The sequence below is a fragment of the Odocoileus virginianus genome, chromosome 2 (genome assembly GCF_023699985.2).
Source record: "Odocoileus virginianus isolate 20LAN1187 ecotype Illinois chromosome 2, Ovbor_1.2, whole genome shotgun sequence".
Taxonomy (NCBI): Eukaryota; Metazoa; Chordata; class Mammalia; order Artiodactyla; family Cervidae; genus Odocoileus; species Odocoileus virginianus.
Window position 1 is genome coordinate 94,582,076 of NC_069675.1, and position 11,515 is coordinate 94,593,590.

The window sequence follows — 11,515 nt, forward strand, 5'->3', positions numbered from 1 at the left end:
GTCATCCACCCTTTGCCCCTGGAGTCCCGGCACAGGTGGGAGAGCAGCGTCGGCCACCAGGGCTCAATGCTGTGTGCGCCCGTCTCACGCGGCTGTGATGGCCACTTCTAGCAGTGACCTGGTTCCTGGAAGCCACAGACACACACCCCGCCCCTCACACCCGCCCCACCCCGGTTTCCAGGCCCAAGCCTTCCTCCCAGGGTGGTGAAGACCCTGACACCCAGAGCAGGGCCTGCAGATACCTGGTCTCCCTCCCAGAAACATGGGACATATTTTTCTGATTAAAGAAAAGAAAAAGTGCTGTGCCATTATTTAAAAAAGAAAAGATACTGAACCTTGTCATAACTGACAAAATGCGAATTACAATGAAACTCTATTTTCTGTGTCTCAGGCAGAGAATAATAAGATTGAGATCCACCAAGTCAATACTATGATACACTAAAAGTCACTGGTATAACTTCTGGAGGGCAACTTAATATTAGTGACTTATATTATTCTTTGACTTAAACACTCTGTCTTCTAGATGTTTATCTTACAGGGATGTTCATACATATACATAAATCTGGATGATTATTGCAGTACTGTGTGTGAGAAAAAACAGTACAATTCAATGTCTATCAGTTGGAGGTTGATTCAATTTGTTTTGATTTATCCATACAGTGGGACACTATGCAGCCACCAAAAGGAATGAGACCACCCCTAGCATTCTGATGTGAAAAGATATTCAGGTTACATGAAAAATGCATGTTGATTTCAAAACATACTACAAAGTTACAGTAATCAAAACACTGTGGCACTGGCATTGGATAGACATATAGACCAATGGATCAGAATTGAGAGCCCAGAAACAAACTCAAATATCTATGCCCAGATGACTTTCGACAAGGTGTCAAGACCATTCAATGGGGGTAAAATAATTTCTTCAACAAATGGTGCTAGGACAACTGGATAGCCTCTTGCAAAAGAATGAAGTTGAACCTCTATCTCACTCCATCTACAAAACTTAACTCAAAATGAATCAATGATCACATTCTTGATAGTGTCCTTTGATACACAAAAGTTTTACATTTTTATGAAGTCCAAACATAGAATTAGATTATGACCCAGCAACACCACTCCCAGGTTTATACTGGAAAAACAAAACAAATGTCCACACAGAAACTTGTACATGAATGTTAATAGCAGCGTTATTCATAATAGCCAAAAGGTGAAAACAATTCAAATGTCCTTCAACAGATGAATGGTAAATTGGGGTATATTCAGACAATGCAATACTGTCTAGCCGTAAGAAGGAACAACAGACACATTGATACGTGGTACAACTCGGGATAAACCTCAAAAGCATCCTAAGAAGTCAAACACAAAAGGTCACCTATTGTATGACTGCTTTCACAGAATATGTCCAGAATAGGCAAATCCGTGGTGTTAGAAAGCAAATTAGTAGTTACCAGGGTATGGAGAGGGGAATGTGGAGTGATTATTCAAAAGACACAGGGTGCTTTTCCGGGGTAATAGAAATATTTTGAAACTAGAAGGAGGTGGTGGTCATACAACATTGTGAACACAGTAAATGCCACTGACTTGGACACTTTATATGGTTAAATGTGTGTTCTGTGCATCTTACCTCAACTGTAAAAATGTGTGGGGACTTCCCTGGTGGTTCAGCTGTTAAGACTATGCCCTTCCATTGCTGGGAACGTAGGTTTGTTTCCTGGTTGAGGAACTGACATCCCACACGCAACTAAGCCTGCGTGCTACTAGAGAATCCAGGCACCACAACAAAAGATCCTGCATGCTGCAACTTAAGACCCGATGCAAAATATATGGTAAGAAGAAAGAGGCATGTTGACGACAACACAGTCCACTTGCACTTTTTAATTATACAGATAGATACAAATGTGATGGTGCATACACACACATACACATACATAGTTCTCGCTTCCCACTGTACTGTGAGACTGTAAAAATGACCATTCAAGCTGAAATTGTGCAGAGAAAACTGAATAATGGGAAAAATTATGATTGTTCAGTGACCTTTCAAAGGTGTTGTCAAAGCATTAAAACCTCTTGATGATGCAGGGCCACAGGAGACACGGGTTTGATCCCTGGGTTGGGACGATCTCCTGGAGGAGGGCATGGCAACCCACTCCAGTACTCTTGTCTGGAGAATAGGATGGACAGAGGAGCCTGGCGGGCTATAGTCCATTGGATCACAAAGAGTTGGACACGAATAAGGTGACTTAGCACCCACATACGCATCATAGACATGAAATAAAGATTAAAGAAAAATCCTCTTGATGATCTGTTATAAATGTAGAGACAAGTGAAAAAGTAGTGAAACTAATAATAATACATTTAATACTTATTAAGTTGCTAGTATAATTTATACTAAATCATTGATCATTCAAGTATTTTCTTTCCTTGTAAAAATGTATTAAGGATGACCCAGCAATCCCACGTCTGGGTACACATCCAAAGGAAGAAAGTCCTATCTCAAGAAGACATCTGCACTCCCCTGTTCATTGCCACACTATTCACGAGTTGACATTTGGAAACAGCCTAAGTGTCTGTTGATAGATGAATGGATAAAGGAAATATGGTATGGATGTATATACAATGGAGAATTATCCAGTCTTTAAAAAGAAGGAAATCCTGCTATTTGTGACAACATGGATGAAACTGAAATATGTTATGGTAAGCAAAATAAGCCAGAAAGAAAAGAGACAAATATTGCACAATATCACTTATATGTGGAATTGAAAAAAAAAAGAAAGAAAGAAAAAAGTCAAACTCATGGAAGCAGAGTGTGCAATGGCGGTGGCCAGGGGCTTGGGAATGGAGGAAAGAGGGAGAGGTTGATAAAAGAGTACAAACTTCCAGTTATAAGATGAATGATTCTGAGGCTCTAACACATTGCCTGGTGGCTGCACTAGACAATACTTTATTGTTGTATAGCTGAAATCTGCTAAGAGAGTAGATCCTCTCCCTGAAAAAAGGGTAACTACATGAGGTAATGGATACATCATTAACTGTTTGTGGGAGCCATTTCACCAAGTACACACAGAGTAAATCATCACATTGTATACTTTATATTACAATTTTATCTGTCAATTATACTTCAATAAATCTGGGGAAAATTATCAAGAGTCGTTTAAACAGTGATTGCCTTCCAGTTGTGTAGCTTAAGATACAGAACCAGCATCTTCTCTATACATTGGTGAATCATCACACTCCTTTCTCAGTTCAGATCAACTTAAAATACTTTATCCTTTGTACTTTCAATGCTATGAACTGTATCTGGCAGTTCCTTTAATGTGGTGTTTTTGCTGGCATCATTTCCTTGGGACAACATCAACCTTTTTGTCAGAACCTCTTTCATTCGTATGTCGATATGATGCGCCTTCACTGAGTTTCCCTGGCTGCATAGTTAGAGCTTCTGGAACAGCAAATAGCTGCAGGCTCAACATTCCCAGAGCCAGCTTTTTTTTGGGGGGGGTGAGGGGGAGGGCTGCGTCTCACGATTTATGGGATCCCAGATCCTGGATCAGGGATTGAACTCATGCCCCCTACATTGGAAGCTCTGAATCTTAACTGCTGGACTTCCAGAGAAGTCCTCGCCAGCTACTTAAAAAATCATTCTATTTATCAATTCAGATTGCACTTTGAGTCTTATCACTCTGCATTTATGTCCTGAGCTTCCACCGTGTGCTGCCCAAGTTCCTCTTTTGGGTAGCTATTTCCTATTCTTTTGCTTACACGTTTTTGTAAAATGTCACATGGGTTTATCACTAGGAGACAGGAGGCAACACAAACCACATGCTTTGCTGTCTGTGTAGGAACTGAATAACACGCATGGTGACCAATCCTAAAGGAGATCAGTCCTGAATATTCATTGGAAGGACTGATGCTGAAGCTGAAACTCCAATACTTTGGCCACCTGATGCGAAGAACTGACTCATTGGAAAAGACCCTGAGGCTGGGAAAGATTGACGGCGGGAGGAGAAGGGGACGACAGAGGATGAGATCAGAACCAGCGACTCGATGGACATGAGTTTGAGTAAACTTCGGGAGTTGGTGATGGACAGGGAGGCCTGGCTGTGCCGCAGCCCATGGGGTCGCAAAGAGTCGAACCCGACTGAGCCGCTGAAGCGAACTGAACTGACCAATCAACAACAGGCTTTGAAAGAGGCGATGTGATTGGTCACTCGCCGTTGTGCATCTGTCATTTCCGCAGTGATTTGTGGATGGAAGAAGCAGCAGCAAAGTTCATATTTGGTGCAATTACTCACAGGTGACATAACACGGCAAATGAAATTTGAACTGTGTTATTGAGGACTTCCCTGATGGCTCAGGCGGCAAACAGTCTGCCTGCAATGCGGGAGACCTCGGTTTGATTCCTGGGTCAGGAAGCTCCCCTGGAGAAGGAAATAGCAACCCACTCCAGTATTCTTGCCTGGAAATTCTCAAGGATGGAGAAGCCTGGAAGGCTACAGTCCATGGGGTCGCAAAGAGTCGGACACGACTGAGCGATTCATGGGGTCGCAAAGAGTCGGACACGACTGAGCGATTGAACTGAACTGAACTGAACTGAGCGACTAATACTTTCATTGAGGGACTGGTGTTATTTAACTATACTGGAAAGCAAGGACTGCCTCATTATGTACTGTACGTGCTTGTGTGTAAGTTATTAACAGTGACTTTCCCTGGGATTGGATTGGGGAGGGTCTCATAAACTTCCGTGTGTGCGCGGGTGGGCGTTCTCAGTCCAACTGTTTGTGACTCCATGGACTGTAGCCTGCCAGGATCCTTCGTCCATGGAATTTTCTGGGTAAGATTACTGAAGTGGATAGCTATTTCCTACTGCATGGGATCTTCCTGACCCAGGGATTGAACCTGTGTCTCCTGCATTGGCAGGCAGATTTCTTTACCATGGCACTACCTGGGGAAAAAACTGTTGTTGTTGTTGTTTTTGAGGTGGTGTTTTTGTTTATTTAATTAAATAATTAATTTATTTTTGAGGCAGTGAAATTCTGGAACCACACCTTGGACTGAAGCCATTTACTAGCTGTGTGACTTCTGGCAAATTACTAAACCTTTCTGAGCATCATTTCTGAAATGAAAATAATGACAGTTCCTGGTCCCTGGGTTGTAGTGAGAGGTCAGTGAGTTAACACACGAAAATCACTTAGTCTGGTGCCAGGCAAGGAGTCAGTGTTTCAAAAATGTATCACTGTTATTGTTATTATTAAAATTTAGTCTGAGGAGTGCTGCAGTGCAGGCAGCTCTAGGGAGGCCAACCCTGCCTGGAGAGGGGAGCTTAAATGCACCAGGTGACCTTCAGGACACCTTTCTGGGCAGACTCCGAGGCACCTAAGATCTCAGGCTTCCTGGCTACCAGGCAAAGGGCTGGTGCCCAGCGGTCAGTGCCTCCCCCAATACACGCCTCCATCAGTCTAAGCAGCTATTGGTCACCTTCTCGGCCAGAAGTCACTGCGACTTCTGAACAGCAGGTGGATGACCTCTCAGGACAGGCCTCAGTGCCCAATCCTCTGGCTGCTGATGTCAGCTACACCTCCTGCTGGATGCAGCCTGGAGGGAGACCGGATAAAGTCCAAAGCCTCCTAACCTGGCCTCTGGAGCAGGCCTAAGTCCAGACTCTGTGGACTTAGCAGCTTCTGTGTTCTCTCCACTCCCAAATATATAAATCGTTTGCTTCTGAATAGATGTTGCCCACCTTTGCTCAAGCTATATCCTTTCTGACAGGCCCTTTAGTCTGACCCCCTAGGAGGGCTGAACCCAAGCTCTGAATTCTTCTGGGTCAGTCTGGGCCCTCCCCAGAACTCAGATCACCTATGATGTGCCTGACTCCTGTGCTAAACGCTCATCTTTACAACAGCCTTCAGGAAGCCTTCATCGTCTCTTTTGCTCAAGAGGAGAATGAACAAAAAAGGAAAAAAAAAAAAAGAGGAGAATGAACAAAGCTCAGTCAGCTGAGAGAGCCTGAGCTGGGTGGGATTCAACCCCTGGTTTACCTGTTTCCAAAGTCAAAACCTGTCCACCCCAAAAATCCTTTTGGGAGGTGGGTGCTGCTGCCTCTATCAGCTCCCCTGCATCTAGGAGACTATCAGCCCCTGGGGACACGAGCCATGCTTTATCCAGCTTCCACCCTGCATGGCAGCTTGCAAGGACAGGCAAGGTGGCTTTGGCTTTACAGCCTGGCTGCTCCTCACCGACGCCAATTGTGTGTAGTATGTCAGGTTTTAGTATTTCTCAATAGTGGCACACTTGGTGTCTAGGCTGAGTCAGTTCTTCACCGGGAAGATCTACATCTTCCCACGGTGCCTAGAAGGATGTTTACCCCCCCGTCCAGTTACTGAGAAAACACAAACCATGACACCTCTGGAGGAGAGGCCTGGGTACCATGCCCAGGCAAGACTGGTCTGTGATACCAACAACCACAGAAGATGAAAGCTTGGATTTAGAACTTGAACTTGGTAAAATGGTCCCGGCTCCACTCTGAACGAGCTATAAGACCTCAGTCCTACCACAACCAGACTCAGCTTCCTCATCTGTGCAATGGGGACAATAATAAATAATAATGGAATCACCCTCGGAAAGCATTTAGCACAGGTTCTTGGTCCACTTAACCTGTCAATGACAATAAACTGCTAACAGTTAAACCTCTAAGACTTTCCGTAAAAATTAGTTAACCAAGTAGGACAATAAAATCTCTTGCAGATAGTGAATCATTTATCTTTTGGTTTGTCTTGGACATACAGAGTCCCTCCAAGACAACTGTCTGATGAAAACTTGTTGAGTCAATGGTTCTGCCCCAAGGGAGGTGACATCTGTCTGGGGAGCTCTAACAGGTACACTGACTCAGACACAGTTCCCCCTTAGCTTCGGGTTTCCCAGGTGGCGCCAGTGGTAAATAATCTGCCTGCCAATGTAGGAGACATAAGAGACGCAGGATTGATTCCTGGGTTGAGAAGATCCCCTGGAGGAGGGCAGAGCAACCCACTCCAGTATTTTTGCTTAGAGGATCCCATGGACAGAGGAGCCTGGTGGGCTACAGTCCATAGAGTTGCAAAAAGTTGGACACGACTGAAGCAACTTAGCACGCATGCTTGCCCCTTGGCTTTGGAATTGGCAAAAGAGAGAGAAATGGTTTCTGGAGACTGCAGGCTCCCAGGCCAGAGGGGCTGGTGGGTGGGGAGCCTGAGTGAGTTACACAGTAGGAAGGCCACTCCTTTTCCCTCCTGGCACAGGATCCAGATCCAAAAATTGAAATCTCACTCTTGGGGGCAGTTTTACACATGGAGGAGAAAACAATATATGTGTATATATTTAGTGCTGGCAGAAAGACTAGAGAGAGTCATATCAGTTGTACAGATGGAGAAACTGTCAGAGTAGGGAAATGACTTACCCAAAGTGAAAGTCCTGGGAAAGCACAGAAGGACCTCAGCTATGAATCCAAAACTTGTATCACTGTACAAGAATGAGGAAGTGAGATGAGTGTTCGGAAAGTATTTCAGGGAGCGGGCAGTGCCATCTGAGAGTGGGAAATGGCCCCAGGTCTAATAGGGCAGGAGTAGTGGTGATTCATCTCTTGCTGAAGCTGGAGTGACTTTGGCCTGCTGGCTACAGAAGGCGGGGAGCGGGGTGTGCCCAGCTAAATGTCCCAGCACACAGGAGACCTGACAACCCAGGTGAGCACGAATGGCCAGGAAGACAGGAGGAACTTTTCTGTGCTGACAGTTTTGTTCACATGGGCAGAGTTTCTACGTCAGCAAGTTGGCTGCCACCCTGGGGACCAGAAGAATGGGGGTGGGTGGGCATCAGCATGAAGGACTTTCTCACTGCTGTGCTTAATTGCTTAGTCGTGTCTGACTCTTTGCGACCCCATGGACTGTAGCCCACCAGGCTCCTCTGTCCATGGGGATTCTCCAGACAAGAATATTGGAGTGGGTTGCCATGCCCTCCTCCCGGTCTCACTGCTAACCCTCCTGTATTCCTTTGTTGCCCCAATCTGGATTATGACATTAGGGAGTCCTCCACTTTGGAGATGTGGAAGGTTAAGTGCAGCATGGAGAGTGGGAAGCCACAGATGTTGCCATGAGGAGGCACTGTCTAGGAGGAAAAAGCCGACTCAGGAAGAAACCAGACAGATCATTTCTAACCTGCACAGTCTCTGATCATGTCAATTATTTTCAGGTACGAATGTGTCTCTGCTCCAGGTCCCAGCTTCATCATTTCTCCTCCTAGATACCTTATGCATCTTTCTCTCTCTCTCTTTTTTTGGCTATGCTGGCTCTTTGTTGCAAGGCATGGGCTTTTTTTCTCTAGTTGTGGAGCATGGGCTTAGTTGTCCTTAGGTATATGGGATCTTAGCTCTCTGGCCAGGGATAGAATTCGTGTCATCTGTATTAGAAAGTGGATTCCTAACCACTGTACCACCAGGGAAGTTGCTTATGCACCTTTCAGTCAGATTAAATGTTACCTCCTTTGAGAAGCCTTTTGTGACTCCCCTGGGGCTGAACTAGATGCTACCTCCTCTCTGCTCCCAAGGCCTGAGCTTGCCCACCCACCACAGCACTCATCATAGATGCCAACAGCTGGGTTGTCTGTTGCCCTCACCAGACTCTAAGGATAGGAACTGTGTGTCTGTCCTGTTCTCCATCAGCTCCTCAGCCTCTCGCAGCTCAACTAACTGACCTGAGGTGTCTCCAAGAATTAGTGCTGATGGTCCCAGGAGGCTGAGGGAGAGACTGAGGAGCTCAACAACCTCTCCAGAAGTGGGGGAGTGAGGACCCTCTTTGGGCAACTATTTTTTTTTAAAGTATACTTGATTTACAACGCTGCGATGGGCAACTTTCTTAACTTCTCTATACTTCACTTACTGATCTGTAAAATGGGACTAATCTGTGTGTAAGGCATAAAGTAGGACACGAGGGAGCACTCAGTGTCAGCGATCACAGTTAGTTCTGCAGGAGGGGACATGGAGGCACGTGCCAGGTCCAGACTCTAGGCTAGAAAAGGCAAGCCTTGGACTCCGGTCTGGGTTCTGGCCTCCAATCTGTGCCTCTCTTCATTCTACACTGCTGGTTGTTGCCTGTCTGTTTCACTTCCTCAGTCAACAGACAGCCAATAAACAGCTACTGGATGCCTGCTGGGTGCCAGGTCCCAAGCTGAGAGCTGTGAGGCTGACAACAAAAGATGCTTTTCAGGAGGCAGTGGGATGAGCAAGAATGGCATTAATGTAAAATGCTCCTGGGCTCAAATTCCAGCTTTTCCATGTCTTGGCTCTAAGATATTACTAAGGTCCCTAATCTCTGAGCCTGTTTTCTCCTTTAATAATGGGGAAATACAAGACTTCCCAGCAGGAGAGCTGCAACCTGGCACTGGTTAGCATTGGACATAAATGGAAGCCAGTTATTAATATCCTCATCATCCCATTTTATTTTTAACCAACCTGTGCGCATGGTAGCTAATTCTGCCCCCTTGTCCGGGCACCCAGGACCCAGTTCTCGGTCCCAGGCCACCGCCATCACTCACTCGTGCATCTCACTAGCCAGCTGATACACACGCCAGAGGAACCAGAGATCAAATTGCCAACATCTGTTGGATCACAGAAGAAGCAAGAGAGTTTCAGAAAAGCATCTACTTCTGCTTTATTGACTATGCCAAAGCCTTTGACTGTGTGGATCACAACAAACTGTGGAAAATTCTTAAAGAGATGGGATACCAGACCACCCAACCTGCAAACAACTGGACATGGAACAACAGACTGGCTCCAAATAGGAAAGGAGTATGTAAAGGCTGTATATTGTCACCCTGCTTATTTAACTTATATGCAGAGTACATCATGAGAAACGCTGGGCTGGATGAAGCACAAGCTGGAATTAAGATTGCCAGGAGAAATATCAATAACCTCAGATATGCAGATGACACCACACTTATGGCAGAAAGCAAAGAACTAAAGAGCCTCTTGATGAAAGTGAAAGAGGAGAGTGAAAATTTTGGCTTAAAACTCAACATTCAGAAAACTACGATCATGGCATCCGGTCCCATCACTTCATGGCAAATAGATGGGGAAACAGTGGAAACAGTGACAGACTTTATTTTTGGGGCTCCAAAATCACTGCAGATGGTGACTGCAGCCATGAAATTAAAAGACGCTTGCTCCTTGGAAAAAAGTTATGACCAACCTAGACAGCATATTTAAAGCAAAGGTCCGTCTAGTCAAAGCTATGGTTTTACCAGTAGTCATGTATGGATGTGAGAGTTGGACTATAAAGAAAGTTGAGCACCGAAGAATTGATGCTTTTAAACTGTGGTGTTGGAGAAGACTCTTGAGAGTCCCTTGGACTGCAAGGATATCCAACCAGTCCATCCTAAAGGAAATCAGTCCTGAATATTCATTGGAAGGACTGATGCTGAAGCTGAAATTCCAATTCTTTGGCCACCTGATGCAAAGAACTGACTCATTGGAAAAGACCCTGATGCTGGGAAAGATTGAAGGCGGGAGGGGTAGGGGACGACAGAGGACGAGATGGTTGGATGGCATCACCGACTCAATGCACATGAGTTGGAGTAAGCTCCGGGAGTTGGTGATGGACAGGGAAGCCTGGCGTGCTGCAGTCCATGGGGTGGCAAAGAGTTGGACACGACTGAGCGACTGAACTGAACTGAATGAATACACACCGGCAGACACCCACGCCCCCATTCACGTTCTTTCACACAAACGGTAGCAGCGATCAACGCTGTTCTTTCCGTCCCTTCACTTTTCCATCTATGGTATCTTGGAAGCGGTCCCCTATTAGTGCATGGTGAACATTTTTCTTTTTTAGCGGTGGCACCGTATTCCATTGTACGGATTCTCTTTTAACGCGGTTGCCGTTACTATTATCAATCTGGGAACTCCGAGGACTTGGGATACTTAGAGCTGTTGAGTTGGAGCCCGGCACCCTGTTCCAGCCCCGGCTCCGCTCAGAATTCACCCAGTCACCCTGAGCTCCCTCTTCCCCACCCGTACGGTACGATCGCGCGAGTGGGGGTGGGGCGGGAGATGGGGATGCAGAGAGGACCAGCCTGGCGGATCCCAGTGTCCGAGTGCGGGCGACGAGAAGCGCGCGCAACAGCTAGGGACTGAAGTCAACCTTTCCGGCGTAGCCACTCCGCTATACCAGCAGCACCAAACGCAGCGAGTAGTCTGGCACAATCAAGCTCGGAACCGGCTGTCAGGCCGTCCCGCCTCGGCACCTAATCTCGGGGCAACAACGCTCCGGCACCGGCTACTCACCCCCGCCTCCGCCGCTTCACCCTTCGTCCCCACGTCCCGAAGGTTACAGCCGTCCCTGTCCCTTTAAGGGGGCGGAGCCCGGGCTCCGCTATTTCCGCCCCAAAGCAACATGGCACCTACCGGGAGCGGAGCGGGAGAAGGCGAGGAGAAGAGCGCCCCTCAAAAACATGGCTACGCCCCGGCCGCCGCGTTCGCGCCCGACGGTGACGTCAC

The 11,515-nt window shown here is 46.5% G+C and overlaps 1 protein-coding gene across 8 annotated transcripts in view; it reads right to left on the reverse strand.

Moving 5' to 3' along the window:
* KYAT1 (kynurenine aminotransferase 1) overlaps positions 1-11,370 on the reverse strand; it is a 32,633-nt gene extending 21,263 nt beyond the window's left edge. For 2 of the 8 annotated variants that reach the window (XM_020874750.2, XM_070454188.1), the window contains exon 1: positions 11,303-11,368. Coding sequence is in view for 1 of the 8 variants with exons in the window: in XM_070454183.1 (XP_070310284.1) it covers positions 4,210-4,298 (89 nt within the window). In the remaining 7 variants the exon portion in view is untranslated. Of the gene's footprint in view, positions 1-4,209; positions 4,369-7,426; positions 7,662-11,302 lie in introns of those variants that run through there. The other 6 variants (XM_020874749.2, XM_070454187.1, XM_070454183.1 and 3 more) reach the window with 5 other exon arrangements.
* Between the last annotated feature and the right edge of the window lie 145 nt (positions 11,371-11,515).